Here is a 23,425-nt window from a genome sequence, read left to right on the forward strand (position 1 = left end):
AATAACTTGCTTCATCTCTGAAAATACTTCACCCAGGCTGCCCAGTCTGCTGGTTAATTTTAACCAAGAGCTGAATCAATAATGGGTGAAAGCTTTTCAAAAAGTTTTGAAGTGGTATGATGTAACTAAGCCTTGTTTGTTGAAGTCAGTGTGATACAAGCTCCAAACCAGTAACCTGAAACAAAATATATGCTAAGTTTTGAAGCTTTTTGAAAACGAGTTCTGAAAAGCACCATCGCTAACCAGTTAGTTTCAAGCTTCAGGAACTAAAATGAAACTTCAATCGTAGTTTCTTATGGGAAATGCAGCCAAGAAATTATGTATTTAGTCACTATTTTAGGTTACTGTTGTAGAGAATGCAGTATTTAGCAACATGTAAGTAGGTGTACTAGGGCAGAGCGATATGGCTAAAAATAAAATAAAATAAAAAAAAATCTATATTTTATTTTTTTCCTCCATATCAGTCGATATGGAGCTTCACACTGAATCTCACAGTGCTGTTCAATGTGTGCCGAGACTTATCAGCTAGTAAGTAATGTGCGTGCACAAACCATTCTGGGCGCAGCCGCAAGCCATTGAAACGAACAGGTTTAGTACACCGCAGCACAGGCAAGTCTGCTCTAGTAGCTCACTGCACTGCTGTGGCACACTTCAAATGACTAGCTCTGTTTCTGATCCTCATTTGCCTCACAAAAATTAGATTGAACACTTATAATCGCTTTCAATAATTATCGTTTCAATTTATCGCCTCTGTCCTAAGGTGTATTGTAACAACTTGTTGCATTTTTTCCAAAAAACAGGCCATTTTGATGGTCTTATTTGGCGTGACAGACCAAAACAGAGTGATCATCCCTTCATCTTTATCAGGCCTACTAGTTTTAACGTGAAACATGAATGATCGTCTCACCCTGACATAATCGCTCAGTGATTTCAACTGCATAAAAACGTCATTAAAACAGCTTGTAAAGATTAAAGTTTAAGAAAAATCTTAAGATTACTACATGTATACATGTACACACACATATATGTATGTTATACATGTATACATATATACTGTGTGTATGTGTGTGTGTGTGTATATTCAATTACTTTTACTATACAAAAAAAAAGTCTTCAAAGCTTGCTCTATACTTTTTTTATTCTATCTGTTTTTATTATATAACTTAATTCCTTGCTACGCAGTAATGAGTTAAGTTAACGGACTTCTAAAGCCCTTTATTATCATTGCTCTTTGTTGATTTTGATCGCTTCCATTGTACTCATTAGTAAGTTGGTTTGGATAAAGCTGCGCCTATTAAAATTCTAAATGTGTAAACTGATTACAAAAAATTAAACAAAACTAATTTTTTCAGTCCCATTTTATATTGACTTTTACAGTTGCTTTGGTGTTAAGCTATCACTGCACAAACATCTTACACACTGGGAAACACCAAAGCAAAACTGTATGGAGTTGCAAAAATAAGTGGTTTCACACACATGTGGCTATAAACATTGTGGTGATAGCATGAGAAGTTCCAGTGCTGAAGTGCTTTCTAAAGTAGGTTGTGATTGTGTGTAGGAGTGTGTAGTGTTTGGTCCAATATCCTGTGCTTGGTGTACTCACTGGAGGAGCCTGAGATCGTGATGAGGCATGGGCAGCAGCTCTTCTGGCTCTGGCTGGTTCCAGTGTCTTGCATTATACACAGCTTTAGTAGGCGACTGCAGAAAGAACAGACACTGTTACACTGAAGGCATTTTAAAACAAGAGTTTGCCATTTTCAAACCTAAGTTTACTGAACATAAGTTCAGGGTTCATTAGACTGTGATGACTTGGACCAAGAAGAACAAATACATTGAGATAAAACAGAATTTGCAAGTTTAACAGTTTCAGTCAAAAAGTATTGGAAAACCTGAAAACACTGTTTACTAAACTTGCTTATAATATGGTTATCTGTGCAAAAAGATTTTAACACTGTTTTTCAATGGTTTATTTTTTTGTGAAAATTGAAAATGAAAATATATATTTTGGTTGCATTTGTGAGTTAATAAAAATGTAGATGGTTGTTTAAAATAAGCAATATCATAAAAAATCAATGCATACGTAATCGATATATCCTGCATGGAATTAAATCTTACCATCAAATTTCTTGAGAGGCGGGTAAATATCAGACGCTGGGTATGAGAATTGATATCATATCTGGATTTAAACTCCAGTATTTATTAATTTTGTTGTTGGCAGCGCCAACATGCCATCTACATGCTCTCAGATTAGCTATGACTTTATTTGATGCCGCAAACATGTCACGCTTTAAGAATTATTCCAATTCTTATCACATTGTGTCTGTTAGGAAGCGAAGCAGCAATACAGGATTGTAAAAAAACACTAGCTGGGATTTGAACTCTGATCGCTAAACCACACGTGCATATACTATTAGTTCCAACATTTTACAATCACTATGTTGTCCTCGTCTGTCCAAACTACACTCAAAGTATTGAAGCAGAAATAAGAGCAACATTACTAAAATACCACAAAAATAAACATTCTCCTACAATGATTTAAAAAAAAATGTACACTCATGGTAATGAAGCAACATATCAGCATTCTGAGCCAAGAAACACTGTGAAAAGAAACTCGTGAGGGTTGGATGTAGAATTATACAAGGGTTCAAGCAAAGCAACCAAAACAAGTGTGAAAATCCGGAGAAAACATCTAATATCCAAATCTCATTTCAGCCATCAAGATAATGGTCTAGGAAACATTTGACGATAAGCTTCTGCTTCACTTTTGTCAAAGGCGAAGCAGGCCCTTCAACTGTAATCACATTTGTAATAAAACTCAATAAGAAGTGCTACATTTCTCAGCTTGTTTGTGTTGGCGGAGGTGAATTGAAGCGCAGGTCATTTGTCTCAGCGGAGCGTGCATTCAAAGCAGGTGAGACTGCAGGAACACCTCTATATGAATAACTCGCAGAGGATGCCAGATTTGAGTCAAACTGCAGGGACTGACGGCACAAACAGCCAAAAGGGATGGGTGTAAAAGGCACTTGGTTACAGGAGGAGGTGTGAAACAGTCCACTGGGCAACACCGAGTTCACATATTAATAATGCAAGAGAAAGACTTGCCCCCAATATAATTCGCAGGGAGACTGGTTTAATCTTCTGTACTAAGAAGTGTTCTTCATGCTAGCAGGGATGGAAGTCTAGCTCCACCCCACGGAGAGCTCCCCATGCTGGCTAGAAGTTTCCAGAAGGTCTTGCAGAAAGAAATCAAAACTGCTCCCCTGAAGTGTTTTTCTACGAGCTGGGAATCCCCAAAGTCTGGGAATGATGTTGCTAAGTAAGACTCCAAGAGGAGCAGGGATAGTAAACAGCTGAAATGATACTGCAGCACATGAAATCGCTCTAGCCATGGAAAGCTCAGGTGTTGTCTAAATGCATTGAGTGTAAGCTTTGCTGTAAACATTGCTATTTTTAAGGTCAGTGATTGTCTTGCTGAGGTAGTTAAAATAGATTTTCAATTATGACTGTAATTACAATGGTCAGGATTCTGATCAACACTGAGGACTAGATTAAAGGGGGATAGTTACACAAAAAGCATTCTCATAGCTTCATAAAATTACGCTTGAACATTGATGTCATATGGACTATTTCAGATAGGTTCTTAATACCTTTCAAATTTGAAATGTAGTTCTGTTTATGTTGACTGCAGCTTTTGGATTGTCAAAAATATCTTACTTTGAAGATAAACAAAGTCTTAACGGGTTTAAAAGTCTAATATATAATACACTGAAATAGATAAACAATGATGAACAAAAATAAATGAGATCACAAATAATACAGTGTTTGTAATAATGAAGGCTAAATATTAGGCAATACTTATTACATTCAAATTCTCAGTGATATTAATCTAGGCTTGGACAGTGCCACTATTTTTAGGGAGGGGGTTTTCCTAATAACTTTGGTGTGTCAATGTCACGAATAATTTATTTTAGTATAGCAGTGCAGCTCCTCTTGCATGGCTAAGCAAACGGCAACTGTTAATACTGGGCTAAATATAACTGCACAAGATTTAATGACCAACTCCTCTACTACAGCATTGTGTTTGTATTTTGACAAGCCATGCATTATGATGCAGTTGTTGTGGTTGCAAAAGATCTCTTCTTTCAGGCTCTCATTTTCAAACTACCTACAATGAGAGATACCACAAACAAACACAAAATCCTCCTCTCACCTGTCTTCTAAAAATAATTATTTTTTCGTTCTAACACTCTCGGGTCAATTGATATTTGCAGAGACGCAAATGCCATCTAAACAAGATGCATCAGTAAACACTCTGCAAGATCAGCTTTATCCATTTGTCCTGTTGGCAGGAGTAGCTTGAGCATGTGGAGAACATCAGAAATAGCACAAAGTATCTCACTTCTAATGTAGTTGTGTGTCATTGATTATAAGACGTTCCACTTATTTTGACACTGTATGGTGCACTCTCCATATTTGTATACAAAGGGCATGGTGTGGCTAGAAAGTATTCGATCAATATCTTACGCCAGAGGCAGCTATGCGAATGTAGCCTACTTTCCTGTGAAAAAACAACACCCAAATGAGTTTGGAGCTTGGCTTAAAATAAAGGCTTGATTTGTAATTGCAAAGGATGAAACTTATAGGATGTTTAATAGCTAAGGTTTTCTGAGACTACCTGTTTGACATGGAATCTTCTCCAGTCAATTTCTGACCACAGAAAAACAAAACGAATGCTTCCAAGAACAGCGAAAAGAAAAAGAGTGCGTCTGACGCACGCTGTCTTTAGATAAATTGTGTGTTCATGAGTAGAACTTGCCTAATTACGTGTTCATATGCCTCAGCCTAAGCTTTAAAATATAAGACACCTAGACATTTCATAACATACTCTGCTAGCTAAAAGGATTTCACCAAGAGAATAAAAAAAAAAACAAAATCGACTCATCAGCCCAGTCAACAGCTATGCACTCACTAACTTAAATATCATAATCATGCTATTATCAAAGTCTTAAGAGCTCAGGAAAAGAGTCAGTCACAACAGCTCCAAAGCCTGGCGTAATTTTACTACTGTCTTATACAGAGTTACTGCCATCCATTGCAATTCATCACGGTTTAAAATTAGTGGTATACATGTGGGTTAGGTTGATATTATCAACTACTACATGATAAAACAGAGGCAAGTCACATGTGGAAGTCTCTACTAGGGCTGTACAAGCAAATTTGATTGGTGTGCATCCTATCTAAAGCTGGTTCTGTGATTAGTGTATATATCGCCATCGATCAAGCCTTTCTCAGATGGAGCGCATTTACTACAGAGACTAGTTCACTGTCAAGCTGAAGGTCATTGCAGACCATAATCGCAAACGAATCATCTTCAATTAAAACGCTAGTTTCTACCATCAGGTTTCAAGTCCAAGATGCTACTATTTATTTTCACTATTTATTTCATTTTTAAAATCAAGAACAAGCACAAAAAAAAAAAAAAAAACACTAAATTATTTTGTCTAGTAAACAATAAGGCCAGCTTGCTCTGAAAATGTTTAACCATTGATTCAAGGCAACCACTAATTCTAGTCATCAATTCATACAAAGATGCTACAAATAAGAGCATGAGTTTCGTGATTAGGTGGTGCTTAGGCATTCTTGGTCACTAATAAACAAAATGGCGCTGCATGAGGCTACTATTAAGTATAAAGATCAGCAAAATAAAGTAGCATGGAAACTTATCTACATCGTCAGTTCTATGAGCAATATAATATATACAGACTCCATACAAGTCCATACCTTCATCCAGTATAATATCAAGCCTGTTACAGTCATTTTTTCTGCTGGTAACGCTCTTGTTCGCTTGTTTGCGCTAGTATTCAATATCACTTATTAATGTCCTGTTTACAGACTTTGCAAGAGTTCCACAATGAATTGCATTTTAAAAAGGATTACAAAGCAGTTAGTTTGAGTCTGGAACGGAGGCTGGCCAAAATAAAACTACAAACTGTTTAGATATGATTCTGAAGACCAGTACCCAAAAAAAAAAATCCAAATATGTTAAAACAAACAACTAAAATATGATAAAAAGTTTCTTAAATAAAACATTGGTTCAGAGAGCTAGAGAGAGCAAAGGTAGAGCATATGAAATGTCTCCACATGAATGATGCACTGTGAAGAATTAGTCTGAGCATTGAGGTGAGAGCAGGTTCTGGCCCTGGCATGTTCCTGGGGTGGCTGGAAAGTCGCCACGTATGCTGGAGGTCTGACCTGCCTCAAAACACCTCTGATACTTCACAAAAGTCATGGATAAGAACATCCTCTGACTCATCCTGTAACTACAACTGAAGAGACACGATAGGAATATCATGGAACTACTCAAAAATAAAAGCTCAAATTAATGTCATGAGAATGCTGATAAAAAAAAAAGACTAAGCTAATTTAAAAAGAGCAAAGTACACTACTGTAATGCACCATAACCTAATTAAATGTGGCCATGAATACTAAGGATTTAAAAGCCTAAATGTACTGTAACATTTTTATTGTAACACTCTATATGATTTATTCAGCAAAGTTTATTTGAGCTGTGTTATTGAAATATTTTTTCCGCAGTGGGTTAATACTGGCCACGGGATGCATACTACCAGACTTTTGTGCTAGCTGTCAGAACTGTCACTTGCTCTACTGGGACAGCAATTAATACAGACGCTTCAACAACTCGCATTTATCGATCGTGAATGTTCTTGAGGCTTGCAAACTTAATCATTTGCTTTGTGATATTTGGATAAATCTGGTTAATTGCTAAAACAGGCTACATTTTTATTAATTCAATTTTCTCAGTTTTGACATGCAAAAGGGTCAAAATAACTGAATACATAAATGCATCACTACACATACTACAAAATCATTAGTACAAAATGGGACAAAAAAATGCCTAATATTAGCTGGCTACTATTTAAATAAAATACCAATATTTGTGGCAGTCTCAAAAGTGGCTTACCCAAAAGATTCGCACTTGTCATCGCTAATTTCGCTTCCTCATTTCTGCCCAAACCCATAATCTTCAGAAGAGATTTAATGAAATCTGAGAGACTTCGGTCTAAGGGTATGGTGATCAATGGAGGAAAGCAGTCCTAATACCTTTTCCGCTCTGCTAGATGTAGAATCATCAATAACAAGCTGTTCACAGGGTAATTCCCTGGATAACGTAAACACTGTGATATCAAACATTGTTTGTTTGAGCATTTATATGCGCTTAAAGTTCAATCATGACTTTAACAATCAATCATAACTTCACAGAAGGCTGTATGCATACAGAGCAGCCGTAGGAATATTTGTAATAATGGCTGAGCTGTCAGCGGGGTGAGCAACATAACTGCATTACTGTCATTACAGATAAAAGTCATGCTGAAGAAAACTGTGCGATGTCTGCCCACCTCTGCCCCACTACGCTGCCAATCGCGAACATAAACAAGAGAACAACAATCAAAAGCCCAAATCGCTTTACACGATGGCACAAGGTAACATTTGGAGGAAATGGGCGAAATAACCTTTAGATTCCAATGAAATGACACGAAGTAAAATACTGGCATCGCAAACCAGATCAGCTGAAATATACACAGGAAATATAATAAGGAAGGACACGCCATGAAGCTCACTCTTTAGGCCCACTGAAGATCTTCCTGCTGCTCTCCTTGGCTTCTCCTGAGCTTGACCTGAGGTTTCCTTACTGTCTCAGAGGGAAAGGGGACCTCTCTGGAATTCCAGAGGATCTGTAAAACCACAAACAAATCAGCCGCTGTCTGCTAATAGTTGCTACTATCTCTAAAAGTGAAAATGTGTTCTTCATTGCTACCAATACAGACAATTGCAATTACGGAACGCTTGGCAGCAATATAGTACATGCAATACATGTAGTTAACATTTGTATGGGTCAAAAAGGCAAAACTACAAAGAAAACTAATAAATAAACATACACAAATATAAAATTAGGCAAACTAACAAAAAGAAAATACTATCAGAAATAAAAACAGATCAAACTAAAATCTAAATATAACGCTATATATATGCATACAATAATTTTTTTTATATACCTTGTTTTTTTTTTGAAAAATTCAACCTAGATTTGTTCTTGACCGCACAGTGAGATCAGCAAAGACATCTGAGCAGATAAACTACAGATTCAAGCAGGTACTGCAACATAATATAGAACCTGCTTACATCCTCAGAAATTGTGTTGGGTGTAAATACTGACCGCTTTAAGGCCGTGACTGTGACCTGCAGTGATCGCTCTGAGAGCCCGGCATTCTCCTCGAAGAGGATCACACACAATGGTCTCTTGTTGACATCAGTGGCACTGCTACACCCGCGCAGCCTTCTTCCTCTGGCTTTCTCTTCAGAGTGAACCCCTGCTCTTCCTCACTGTCACTCCTCACTTAGGTCATCAAAGCCTGACATTTGATCCTGTAGTTAGAGCTCCCAAGCAGAGTCATTATCCCTGGCCACAGCCGCCAGTGTCATCAAACCCAAAGCTCCAGCTACTGCCTTCGCTTGCTCTGTGTGGGTTTGGAACGATCAGAAACCCAACAGACAAACAGTCAGACTCTCAAGCGGGGACAGATCAAATCAAACATGAAGGAATGAAGCAAGGAGCAACAGATGAATTATGAATTTGACAGAATTACTGGCATCCTAAGGGTTTTATCAAATTTAATACTTGAGTTGGTATCTACGAACTAGCACTTGTTTAAAAGAAAATTAATAAAACCTTTGTAAACACAAAAGCTAACAATCTTAAATATTTGATTTATTTGTTACAGGCTGTCACATTTCTGATTAAATAAGATACCAGGCTTAAATGAAATGGAGAAGATAGAGACTGTTGATTGTTCACTTCCTATTTTTGTTTTAGTTTTTGGAGGATGTTGATTAATTGCAGACTCAAACTAGTTCAAATGGGGTGAAAAGATCAAAACAAATAATCATATAAAATCTGGAACCAAAAAACAAAAACAAACTAAATATACCACAAAAAAATAACAAAAACTAAAATGAGTTACGACTGAAGCTTTGAAACAAAATTATGCATTTTGCTGCCTTCATGCCCATCACATTACAACGGATAAACGGCTGCCGTGGTTTGATGACGCAAATCGACTCACATAATATGAAAGCATTCCAGCGGGACAGGCAATCAAACTCAGATTCGACCAGGCAATTGAACCATGTGAAAACACCCTAACACTACCACCCCAAAACAGCATAAAGTACAGCAAAAATGCAGGTATTAACACTCACAATATTACAGCAAGGTTCTTATAAAACGATTACCTGAAAGGGTTTGCTTTCTGTCTCCATTTTCTTCTCAGTCTTCCTGCATCTCCTGACTAGCAGCTGGGGCGCTGGCTGTGTACCTCCATACTACGATCCATGAGTCCTGGAAGGTGACGTTAAACATGGAAACACAAGACGGGTGTAGCACTGCAAAGCTCTTCGTCCACTTCTCTGTTTATAGTTTCCCAGCATTTTCTCTGGGTTCATTAGCCTCTCCAACGCCCCATGGAGCTTAGCGGCTGGAAGCGTCATCATCAGCTCCACTCGGCTGTTTGCCTTACTGGGTCTGCAGAGATGTTCTGCAGTTGGACGCCCTGAGCACAGACTGAGAGTGGTCTTCGCTTTCAGATGGTTCTACAGAAAATTAAAGTCCTCTTGGCCAAACCTTCCGTCTAACCGAGTCTCAGGAGGATTTGCCCTGAATGTTGCTGGGACTAACCACTGGATGCCTACAAGGTAGACGGAGGGTCTTTAGGTCCCGTGAAAGAGAGATGTGAGCGTGCTCCCAGATCACTCACAGCGCCTCCAGGCATCGTGAAGAATCCTTGTCCTCTGTTTTTTTCAGACTTTAACGTGGGTGGTCTGGGCAAGAGGTCTTGGGGTCGTTTCAGAAGGGGTTTCTTGTACTCATGGTAGCTGTGGCGATCTGTGCCCCATGGACTAGCTCTGGTTTTCCCACAGAAAAGAAAGTCAAACATCATTCAGATTTTAAAGAACATGACTTCAAACAAATCATGTACTTGACTGCATGATCCTAAATTAGCGGGAAGTAGGTTACTGTAAAATAGCTGTTAATAAAACTAACAGAAAAAGTAATAACTAGTTACTCAAGCAAAATATTGTTGAAACTATTATATAACTACTAAGTTACACTACTCTCATCGATTTCTCTCTCTGGCCAAAATGACTTTAAACTACATTAGGGCTTATAGCAGAATTGATTTCGGATGATTCTGAGATCTTCCAATCAAGGCCACATTCCTCTTTTAGAATCGATGGTGAGCTTAGATTTTAATAGATGGTGCTCTAAAGCCCATTCACAGCATCATGGATGGTAAATATAAATATATAGTTCTAAAATTGTTCAATATTAAAAATGTCAGAGTCCATATAACAGCCATAACAGCACTTGAGGTAAATAAGAATAATTTTGCATGGATAGAAAAATAATGAAAAAATATCAGAAGATGTGCGCTTTCACCACTGATGGCAGATGGACTTTTCTGACCTTTGGATAAATGTAATTTACTTGGATATTTCTCCAAAATATCTTAAATCAGGTTCTAAAGACAAAAATGTTTTAAAGGTTTGACCACGTGGGGTAAGTGATTAATGAGAACTTTTCATATGGAGGAGTAACCCTTTAAATCTATATACTTAAGTTTACGCACAGTTTCAGTTATCCAAAAGAAGCCAAAGAACATGGGTTACTTAGGATGATGTGAAGCCAACATAAAAAGGCACCAAAAGCTGGTTAAAAATCTTCATGTGAAATATATCACTGAACGGGAGGTTCTACACATTTTTAAGGCAGCTCTAGTTTTAAGCTAAGACCACAGACTCAGTACATTGAATTTCCTCTGATCCCATGACTAGTCAAACACAGGAAGAAGATAATGAGTACAATCATAGACACCTTCAAAGCAATCATCACACTTCAGAGCCAAAACATTGTTCACGCTATAGTCTGGCAGACAACGCGGTAAGTTATTCACCATTATAACATTACTGTATATATTCTCTATTCCTCCACAACTACAACTAAGTCTACGACAGAATCAGGAGACAGGACTAAACATTAACGCAGTTTTGGAAAAGGTCCCTAAATACAAATCCTCCAATAAGCTCCATAGCAAAAGAAGTCAGTGTCGAGGAAAGGCTGTTAGTTCTAAAACATGTATTACACAATAGCACTTGGCACAATTTCAGCAGATCGCCACCACTGGTAATCAGAACATCTCTATTCATTAGATTGCAAAGAGCAAAAATGGCAAATTAGGGCTGTCATGATCACCTCAAACATCCTGACCTTTATTAAATAACATCCAAATGATCACATTTTCAACAAACCTATTAACAACAATTAGGCAGACATTTCAACTAACACCATCACTATCTAAAGACTGAATTCTGTTCAAATCTTAGCTAAAAAGGGATTTATGTAACAGACCTATAAAACACATTTGAATTAAAGTCTGTGTAATGCAATTTAACATCATGTCAAGGGAGCTCATAAGGTCAGTGTTTTGAATAGGGCAGCTGTAACTCATTTATTTCAATAGGAGTGTGTGTTATGATAATGTGAACTGACAGATACCATTGATACGTGAATAATGGTAAGCAGCATATTTACTATTATACTATTATAATACATGTAATAAGACACAGTGACTTTCCAATGGAAGACGACAAAATGGCTCCTGGCTGTAAGGTAATATTTTGACTTGAAAGCCCAAGTTGACTTACGCTTACTAAGGGTAACTAAAGTTTTTATTTCTGTATGATGATACTCCAAACTTAGTCATTTGGCTAATATATTCTTTTCTATGTTTTGATTTATTGGGATCCACTGTGTTTACTGATTTTCAGTTTTGTACACCCATTTAAACTTTGTAAGCTATTTCCACATATTTTATATTAGGTATATAGCGCATATATATATATATATATACACACACATACACACACGTATTCTTTGTTAATTAAATATTCTATTATTAAAATATAGGTTGCTGAGGTCTGCATTGTATTTTTGATGTTACTTGAATGCATTCATAATTTCCACTAATTGCTACCAGTTTGAAAGTGAAAAATGCGATGCCACTTTCTTAAACTATTTTAAAGTGGAGAAAACTCAACCCTGCTGCAATTGTGGTATTACTGGTGTTGTCACGCAAAAACTTCCTCACCAACTCAAAGTGTTTGACTTCATTTTTGGTGAACTATTCTTTTATGCAAAAAACCTGCCTTTAAATATGAAGTCGCTTTTTTTTTTATGTTTATAAGCATTATACCATTTAATTTGATAAAACTATTACTATACCACATGCACACAACAGCTTTTTTCTACAATAATCTTTCAATAGTTTAACTTGTACACTGATGAAATGTGACATTATGGGAAAAGAATAATCTTAAATAAATATAATTTGAAAAACTAATTAAAAATATTAATATAAAGATAAATCCATAGATAACTCAAAATAAATGCAATTTTCAATTAAACAAAAAAAAAAAAAGGATCGTTTGCTGATTTTCTACTATTTAAATATTCTATAAAATGGCATTTTTTTCTCCTCCACTTAAATGATAATACCATTCTCTTTGACATTTCAAAAGAATACATTTGGAAGGGAAAAAGAGAAATACTTTCAATCCTGACATTGTGAGAGAGAACTGACAAGTTTCAATTCTGCCACAGAAGCCCATGTTCTCCTCGCTGTACTTCAGCCTCTGTCTTATCGCTGTAACTGTCACTTTAATCCCATACAACATAAATTTCCAGCTCACACTAACATATTTTAAACTAATTCCTCAACACCTCTGAAAACTATTAAATAACCAGGAGCTGTCAGAGCATTCTGTCTCCATTTCTTTAGATAGAGCTAATAATCTAGCGATGTTATTTTTTTTGGTCAACAGTGCCTTTACTTAAATCTCATTTAACTAACACTATGCTCACGCGTGACCTTTAACCAAGATTAATTTCATTCTGGTAGTGGCTGTGCAATGCATTGACTTCTGAAACAAATTGATCAAGTCACCTCATTATGAAGGTTAAACTAACTGTCAATGTTATGATATGATTTTGCCTTTGATGCGAAGTGTCACCGTGAGTTTTGCATCTGGGGAGCAGTTCATCCGAGATGATGCTTATGCTCAAAACAGCTAAAAGGAAGTTCCTTTAAAGTTTTAAAGACAGAGGAGCTTAGCTAGTTTGTTGAATGAATCTGATGACTAAGGCACATAGTCATTGCAGCTGCAGAAGAAGGTCTGTGCCAAACGCACGGCACCCCACTGTGTGGGAATATTTACTTGTTAAATGCTGCTGAGTACTGGATACATCAAAACGGTTTATTATAGCATTTTTCCAACTCCAGAGAAAGCCCACCTTTAGAGAGAGTCGCAAAAATGGAAACTGGAGCTTCATTCTCCTCATAATTTGTTTGTCTTGATGTTCCAGGTGTTAATTTTTCAACCTCTATTTTTTCTGTATAATACTTGCAGTTCTTAGTATAACATTTAAGGTGTTGAGATCAAGTAAATGCTGAATGTCAGACAAAATTAACTGAAATTATAAAACTTGATAAATCTGCAAATAAAACAGATTTATACTTGAGGTGGCAAATTCCTGGTTTGTTTTCCCAAATATAGATATCTTCAGAATAGATTTAATTTAAAATAATACAGGAAGCAAACACTGTAACAGTAATCGAGTAATGTGGTCTGTTTGTTACTATGGATTTAGCATTAATTGTACATGAAGCAGCTGTGGAAATATGGCATGAACAGAAGAAAATAGTAACTGATTATAAACGCATTTAACACACTCCCACCCCAGACCTATCGCACAGCAGACATTTGCAGTTGATATAACAAATATGAGGCAGGTAACAACTCACTGCATGATGGGAGCTCAGAGAACATAGTCCTAAAATGCAAGAAACAGGGAAAAATGCCTAATGGTTTTTGTCTCGCATTTACATCATAATGACTTAAGCAATATCACACAAGTGCAAATGTGATACTGATTCACACAGAAGTTCAGTGTTATTTTAGATTAATAAATGTTTTGCTCAACTTCATACCCAAAATAAAGAGAAGCAGAACTGTTCGTCTCAGCAACAACACGCAGTGGCATTTCATTTCTCTTAAAACTACGTTTTGAATGAACTGGGGTGAACAATTAGCTCGCTCTGAAGCGCTGCTGTATGCAGACTAACCCATGCATGGCATTAAAAGCATTGCGAGAGCAGTTCAAAGCATGCTGTACTTGATGTCATACACCGATCAGTCTGATGGTGATGATGTGTCAAGTCAAACAAAGACTAATGATTCAATAGACTATTCATAAAGAATCCATTTACTTCATTCACTACATTTGAACAAATCAAACGAACGAATAAATGATTAGATATCTTAATCATTAAGACATTTACCGCTACCTACCGACAGTTTTAGCTTATTTATGCCCAGTTACAATAAAATGGAATGTAGCTGTAAGGTTAAGACTAGGGCTTGAATTCAATTGGGGTTAAATTATTTAGTATAATTAGTTAAAAGCAATCTTTAAAAAAATGTCTTGAAGAAAACATTGTACTGTGTTAAGAGGCACACGGTAATGACTGGACCTATCGAAGATATGTTAGAGCAAGATATTTCTTAGTTGACAGCCTAGACATGAATTTTAGTCTGGGACTAGCTTAACCTTGTCTGTGAAACCGAGCTTATCATTAAAGAAATATCATCTATTTCATAGTAATAATAATGAAATTGATTAAATTACTCCTCCCAAAAATCATTTATCACCTCATGGTCTAAGAGGAGTATATGTAATAAATTCTAGGTGAATCAAAAAAAATCAAATATTTCTCGCTAAAGCAAATAAATGTCTGTTAGATGCTTTATCTTTAGGAGCAATTCTTTGAAATATTAAAGACAGAAATAATACACTATGTATTAAATATATAAAATACACATTAAATAAATTTAAAATATATTCTGACAAAAAAGAAAACATGTCACTGATTTTATCATTGAATCATTCGAATTGATTTGTTCAAACGTTTATTCATTCATTCAGGAGTGAATCAAGTGATTGTCTTTATAAATCGTAATCGTGAATCATTCATTTCTATGACTGAAACACCGCCGTGCAGCTGCTCACTGGAATCCATTTTTGTTGATGATATAGAGCTAAATCATTGCTTCGTTTACTGATCGTTGTATTAAATCAATATTACATTTGCAAACTCCTAATAATTATTAAAGCCATCACTTTCCTTATGATGTGTGGGGACACAGAAATGAGAGTGCAAATGAGTTCCTGGCTCAAAAGCATGCTCAAACCTGACGCACTCCACAGAAACTGTGGGAATGGAGCAGAATTATTATTAATAGCTGCATCCCATGTTGAAATTCAAGTTCAACTCTGTGTTTTGCCAATAAATCCGACTGAATGATGCTAGGCTGGCACGCTTTCTGGCGAGAAGCTGCAGCTGTATGATGATTTTGTGTGCCTCAGAACAACAACAATGTGCCAAATGTTTCTTTTCCTCATTTTTCTAAGTGATGACAAAATCCTTTAATCCCTGCATTTATTTGAGAAAGGTAAGTCTATTTACGGCCTTAAAATGATCAAAAGGACATTTAGGGACAGACAGGAATCCTGCAATTGATGGAAATCCATCGCAATATATAATTTATTTATTTCCAGACTGCAGCCTTAAAGTAGTTTTTTCATAAGCAACTTATTTTTAGATGCAACTAGATGCAATACTGTATCATTTCATTTATGTCTTCTAAAAAAATAAAAACTCATCATCAGTATCATGAATCGACGATCGTGACGTTAATTAATCGTTACATCCCTTTTCGCTAAAGCCAAGTAAAAACACCAAAGTGATTGCAATAAAATTGTTCTCTGTGTCTTATCGCATTAGCTGTGGTGTGGACTTTTATTCTCATTAAATTAGAACGCCTAATTAAAATGTAACATTTATAGTTATTGTTCACAGACAAATTCCTTTGATCCATGTGGCTTTGTTCGGGTGGTCTAGAGAACGATATGAACAAACATCTACTTTCGCTAACGGATTGATCCAAGCCAAAACGCACACGAGCAACAAACTGAAGTGTCTTAGGAGCCACTCATCAGCATCTGTTATCATAAGAGACCTCAGCAGTTACAGACAAGGTGATGAGTTCTGTAAAGCAGTTTCTAAATGAGATAAGCAGCTCACAGGAGCCTGTCCAGACGCTACGCTTTCATCTGCGCTCTAAGTGTTCTCCTGTATTAATATCGCCTGACGGGTGTCAGTGTTCTGAAAGTTTCTAACTTCACTCTCATTGATTACTTGAATGGCCAAATGATTTGGTAAGACTCCTGGAGGAGTAATAACCTGAAAAAGCAATTACGCAGAGGAAATGTAAATAGAGTTTGGGCCAATTAAAGATTTTCATTTCTTGTCTGCTGAGCTCCAGGCTGTTGTTATGTAGAGCTAGTCCACTGTATCCTTACGTGATATTAAGCAGGGTGTTACACTGTCTACAGCCTGTAACGCTGGTGTTTTGTTAATTTTACAGCACTCATGGCAGCAGATACCCTCAAGGAAGCTTTCAGTGAAATGTGAATGATGATTATTAAAAAAACGAAAAAAGTGACTTGTGATTGATGAGTCTGTTTATCTCAGATCTGTACCGCCATTTACCAGCATCCCTACAGCAACATTTACGTGAAATTTCATCACATTCACTTCCACATTTCTTCCTCTGTGACAAATATAAAAATCCAAGGTGACAGTTTGCTTTTACTTTGTTGGGTATGAGAAGGAATGCCTACGAGAATCCATAGCTTTCTACAGTATCATTGCAACAGTGAAGATTTGGTTTCGCTCAATCGCGCAAGCGTTTACAGAACGTGAGAATGTCAAAGAAGCATTGCACCGATTATATTCAATGAATAGTGGATGAATTTTTCAGCAATGAATTTAGCTCGAAAATGGCTAGTACCATTAAATATACTTGAGGCACATCATTTTGGGATTTTTAACTAGAAACTATATACAAATGATTTTATCCTTCGAAGATATCAAACATGTTTGAGCCAATTTTAGAAGAACGCATTGTTTTGATTATTACTCATCTCCTGTAACATTTCTGAGTGTGTTTGTTGGGTTTGGAATGATTTGAAAGAGTAGTGGTGTGTGAACTTCAGTCGCTGATTTTATGATTTATGATATTTTTCCAATTAACCATTACGATGTTGGTTAAGGTAATGGAACCTAAGCCTAGTTTTCATAGATTGGCTAGCTTCAGGAGAAGCAGTAGCTCAACATTCTTTTAGAAAAAGCACCACTGGTGTGCATTCAAGACAAAACAAACGCACTGACGTGTTTCCAAGACTGCTAGTCTAATTTTCATTCAGTTGAAACAGCTCAGATTTACATTTAGTCTAGGACTACTTTGCTTCCCCGCCTGTAAAACCGGGTTCAATGTTTTAAAACTGGTTTAGCCTTAAATAACAAGTAGTAGGCCTAATCTTTGTTGGTTTCTTATCCATCCATACACATGCAATTTCAGAAACCCTGATGATATTAACTGAAGCGCACCTCTCAAATCGGAGCAAAGGAAACTATAAGAACAGCTGGACAGTCCTCCACAGGATGATGTACTTCATCAAACTGCAACGTCAAAAATTAAATATTCAGAAGCAATAGATTAAAGGTGTTTGTTTAAAACGTTTCAGTGCAAACAACCAAAAAAAAAACCTATCTGTGGCGTGGTCCATACATGGTAAGCTAACACTCGCTCTGTAGTTAAACAGGTCAACACCTGAAACACTCTGAGAGCATAAACAACAACTGATTAATGCAGGGACGTAGAAAATTAGGTATTGTTTAAAATGTAAAAACATAACTAATGTATTTTATGCAAGAAACAAACAAAAAAATCCTTCATGAAAACATACTGTAGTAGAAGTGTTAAAATTTCAGGATCCTCTGGCATTTTCAGAGCACTTCTCTCACTGCTGAGAGAAAGGGTTCTGCTGGGGCCACAATGGCTCACACTGGCAGGCTGGTTCACCTCTGCTGTTGGCCTCCAGCGTTAGGCTGGCCTGGGATCCCCGTCGACGTCATTTTGGATTTAGCCTGGCTACGCTAAGTAGACGGATCGCTTGGATTCTTCGTCGCTGCTTCCAACTGAACGGATCCTCTGAGCTAATACCGCCCGAGACCTTGGGTCCTCTGGTCTGATCCACACCTCGTCTTCTCAAACTGGCCTCTTTGCTCCACCTTGGCTTTGTGTCGGGCCCGCCCATTTGCGCTGAGCGTGGTTTCTTTATTGACAACACCGCCAAATCTCGAGGTCCCACGCTCCTCTTCGCTGTGCATTTTTCCAAACTAGATGTCATTGTGGCATCTGTCTCATATTCTGTGAATAATCGTCAACTGTTACACAAATATTTCACTGGCTGTTTTGTATTCAACCTGCTCAAGATTCATCTGTTCATAATGAGTAAAATCAGCATTATTCAGCACTCTGCTTGTGTGAAGATCTTGGGGCTATTCATTTCAAACAGATGCACTCAAACTCATACAAACCTGACAACTTCTAGCATTTCTGTGCTGGTAAAAAGAAGGATACTAGAACGTTTCATAATATGATCTTGATTTCAATACACACATTCAACATTTTGCTGAGTTTATTTGGCCTTCGTGGAAACTGACGGAAAAAATTGGATTAATGGTTTACCAATGGATCTTACAAGGGAATGGGTGCCATCAAGTCTTTTATGTATGTGTGTGTGTGTGCATGTAAGTCTAATTAACTTTGAACTGTTGCTTGCCAGTCTATAACATTTCCATTGAGTAAAACTTCATAATGTCAATATTTCCATTGAGTATAAATCATAAAATCAAATCATCAACTCATTTGTTTAGAAACTGTTTTGGACTGATTTTACTCTGTAAATAGGCTCAACTCTGAGAATATATCTCTCCTGAATGAGCCAAAACAACATTTCATCAAGAAAGCAATATAGATAGAGGACCTGTATTTTTAGGCAGAAGCTTATTAATGGATTTGTTCTCATAAACAAATAGCTGCTTCATAGAATGCTTATTAATGGACGGGAGTCATTTGAACTATATGATTATTTATTATTATAGTGTGTGTTTTTTTTTTTTTACACTGTGATTTTATCTGCTGCTAGAACTCGTTCTGATGTCACCCATCTACCACAGAGCAAATGATTTGATGATAAACCATCTCTAAATTCTCAAAACTGATCCAGTGATGAAAACTCATACATCTTGCACGGCCTAGTGCGTAGTACAATTCTGGAGCAAATTCTCATTTTGCACCGTGAAAGTTCCATAATTTGACTACAATAGAAGCATTAAACTAAACTAAACTACAAATTTGAGACTTAATGTTAAACCTGTATTCTGCAAATACAAATGCTATGGCACATTAACACAGAAATCATTCATAACCACAATATTACCACTGATAATTTGAGGCTATCAATGGTTTGCAACCTAGCTAGACCCAGCTGACAAACCCCAAAAATATTAAGAAAATTTATGCTAAATGTAATTTTTATTCACTTTCTTAACACAAATCAATCAGAAGCATCAGAATAACCAGTGTATTTGTAATTTCATATAAAAACTAAATTGAAAAGTGGTCAAAAGAAAACAAAAATAATAGGTTAGTCTTAAGCATTCATACATCAAAAAATAAATAGGCTGTGTCTTTAAAGTCCTGCAATAAATAGCATAGATTTTAGAGTTGAATGCATTGACGTACCAAGTAAAATGCCATATAGTAGTCATTCAATCCCATGCATTACTAAACTAACTAGTGCCAACTGAACAACTCCTAAAAATATTAAACAAAAATGCATGCTGATAATTCCAATCAATATTATTGCAAACACAGAGACTGTCCTCAATATTCAGCAATAAACTATGAATGCTAAAAGCTAGTATGATTATTAGCTAATGCTATTAATTGTACTCACTCTCTCCTGTTTACCTTCACTTTGCAAGTTCTTCCTTCGCAAAGCGAATAAGACATAAACACAACCTCTTTGCTGAATCCAACAAAGAGTGTCTGAAAACCAGCTTAGCTGATAAAACAACATAACCATGTTATAATGGCTAATGGGCTAGCAAGAGGATTAGCGTGAAAAGGCTAGCAGGCTATCAGGCAATGCTGGGTGAAATGCAATTCCTAATGTCCAGCAATAAAACGAAATCATTGGTTAAAATTTGACTTTTAATCTACAGGAGAACTGAACTCCACAGCAGGACCGAAGGAGGTTAAATTACTCGCCTGTTAATGAAGAGAGCGAATCCGGGCCTGAGTCTACTTCAACACTATAAACAAACACTAACATCGATACAATTGCTCACGAGCCCAACCAACGCATATACGTGTATCTAAGATATAGTTTGATATAACGGAATATAAAGATTTGTTATGTTTCTGTTTAAGTTTTTTCATATTTATTTCACTCGATTGTTTCTGGCTCTGAACACCAACGGCCTCCATTCGCGTTCCCTCTCCTCGCGTTTTCGCGTCACGACAATTGCGTCGCGGCACAGCGTAAATATTTTGATCAATCACGCGCTGCGCCAGTACACGTCGACGCTTTTCGAGGAGCGTAAATTGGTTAGTCCTGAAGAGATCGAACTTGAACGCGATGGCGTCACGTACTCGCTGAACTGTGGGAATTGTAGGCAGCTGTTGGTTTATGTTAAGGAACTTACTGAAATAACGCAACAATATCTATATATACATGCAAGAAGGTTGTATTGTTTAGTAAAAACAAGTGTTTAGTAATTAATAATACAATTAAATGAAGAAAAAAATGGCAATAGCATTATCTACATTTGGGCCAATACAGTGAATATTTTCGTTTGTTTATATATCATTTTATTTTTCCGTTTATTTTGGTCAGAATCTGACAGATCAAGTGACCTACTATGTCCTTGAGCAACAGAACTGTCAACAGGAAGGAGACACGGGACATAAACGCTGAGTTTTACTTTTCATCTACCTGTACGGTGCCGCTGATTTATTTAGCGGTTTCAGTGTTGATTTAAAATGAAGAGAAAACAACGTCTATATTCATTATTGGTTTTAGCCTTTAACGTCGTAATAGTGTTTAAAACATGAAGTGAACTGTCAGCCAACTCACTAGCGAAATTATTTGTATTTGAAGAGAATGGCCATTCAGTGGAATCATTTATCAAGCATGAATATGGCATTCAGACCTCACACAAGGTGGGTTAATTCATAAGAGATTTTAAACAAGTTAATAATGTCTCATTTTTCATCAAGAGTGCATTTATGTGCTAAATCACGAAAACATTAATATTGGGAAATAGCATTACGTGACAATAACTTCTTTATATTGTATATATTCGCATATTTTGTACCATATATCCCCACAAAGATGGCAATATCCGTTCCTGTGAGGAAACAAGGTGAATCATTCAGAATGACTTAAGCAGCAGCATCTTTGTATATTTGAACTTGAATTATATGCTGATTTTGAGATCCATCTTTTCACACTGTGACAGTTTAGGACTAAACATAACTATTAAAACACATTCACTGATGCTCCAGAAGGAAACAAGATGCATTAAGACTTGAATATGTTCAAGAGGATGAATACACCAAAGTTTCTCATATTTGTTGAAATTATTTTTTTCCATAGTACTGCCCTCTCTGTGAAGCAATAGAAGGCATTTTTCGAAGACAAATTAAGTACAACATATACTTTGATCTTAAATTGAGTGTTTTTTGTCTTGTGGTTCATATGTAAACTATCTTACTCAGACAGTACTAAATAAAACAAAAACAAAAATCTCTTACTGTCTTATTTCTGACTAAGAACTTTTTAAGTCACTCACAGGTTTGTTTTATTTAATTTTGCTTCAATATAACACAACATTTTACAATACACTTCATATCTAGTTCATTTCATAGCAAAAGGTTTTGCTGAACTGTGTTTGGGCATTTTATTAGGCTACTCATTCAGTACTTTGTTTTTCAGGTTGATGTCTATAACCCCGCACAATTTACAAAAAAGGCCTACTAGAAGTGTGTAATGCTGAAATCTCCTTACAACTCTGTACCAAATTCCATCCATTTCTAAATACTTAGCGATACTGTTATCTCTATGTTTCTAAAAGGTGTCGGCTCACTACTATGTCACAAGACAAGGCCACACTAATCACTGGCAGCTGCAGTGGTGTTTTTAGGCAGTGACCTGGCTGGGTCAGGTACAGGTTCAAAGGGCAGAGGAGCTATGATAAATCAGCCGACAGAAAATTGCTTGTAAAAGATGTGCAATCACTTAAAATGTAATCTGGAAAATTGCAAGGATTCATGCACACATGAAAACAATTTTTTACTTTCAGACTATATAAATATTTTTTAGGGATAGGTTACTCCGAAATGAAAATTCAAACTGTAAACGTGCATGTTAAAATAACAATTAGGCTACTATAACTTACTGTTACTAAACACTATTAAACATCGTCTTGAACATCATACACAATAATATCTTACAAATGGTGAACATCACCAATCCCAAATTAAAAATGATAGTTATGATAAAATATTGAAATAATAAAGTTAACAGTATACTACAGTATATGCAAAATGCAAATGTAACAAAAGTTAAAAACAGTATGTGTATTTATAAGCATGTGGTATTCAACGTATCAGTGTGTCCTATGGTTTGACATAAATATAAAAACATTGAAAATAAACTACTTTTATCATGGAAACAACTAAAGATTTTTCCCACAGTATCTATGTGTTAAGTTTTTATTATTTTAAAATTATTTCATTATAATGTCACATCATAGAATACGGGTCCAAATTATCTATCATCTATCTATCTATCTATCTATCTATCTATTCATCTATCTATCTATCTACGAATCGTGATAACATACGTTCTTCAGGAATGGTGGCTTATATTTGCTTAAGGCTTTGTTATATCAAGAAGTAACCAACTTGCATGAATGAGTTTCAGCCATAACGTCGAGTGCGCCTTCAGCACTGACTTTGCCAGATTCTGGGTTGACCAGGGGATGAGTGCCAGTCTGTGCCAACCCGCCGACCTGGTGTCACAAACCTGGCATCATTTAGAGATAGCACCTGTAGGGTTTGCACGGAGGGGTTTTTAAGAGGGCATTGGCAGTTACGTGACTCAACGCCTTTACCTGTGAGAAACAATAAGAAAGACAGTATGGCTTTGATTCATGCCAGGTTTCAGAGTCTTTTTTAATTCAGAATAATCAGAATGTTTTGATGAAGTAGAGGTTCACATGCTGAGAGGCATATGCTCAATTGAATGCTTCTC

General features: G+C 36.5%; 1 protein-coding gene across 1 annotated transcript in view; it reads right to left on the reverse strand.

Moving 5' to 3' along the window:
- The window catches only part of LOC122355770 (wings apart-like protein homolog), a 42,284-nt gene that overhangs the window by 17,837 nt on the left and 1,022 nt on the right, over positions 1 to 23,425 (reverse strand). The window contains 4 exon segments of the mRNA XM_043254328.1: positions 1,604 to 1,626; positions 1,629 to 1,698; positions 18,272 to 18,468; positions 23,127 to 23,285. Coding sequence (XP_043110263.1) covers positions 1,604 to 1,626; positions 1,629 to 1,698; positions 18,272 to 18,468; positions 23,127 to 23,285 — 449 coding nt within the window.

Source organism: Puntigrus tetrazona, chromosome 12 (genome assembly GCF_018831695.1).
Source record: "Puntigrus tetrazona isolate hp1 chromosome 12, ASM1883169v1, whole genome shotgun sequence".
Taxonomy (NCBI): domain Eukaryota; kingdom Metazoa; phylum Chordata; class Actinopteri; order Cypriniformes; family Cyprinidae; genus Puntigrus; species Puntigrus tetrazona.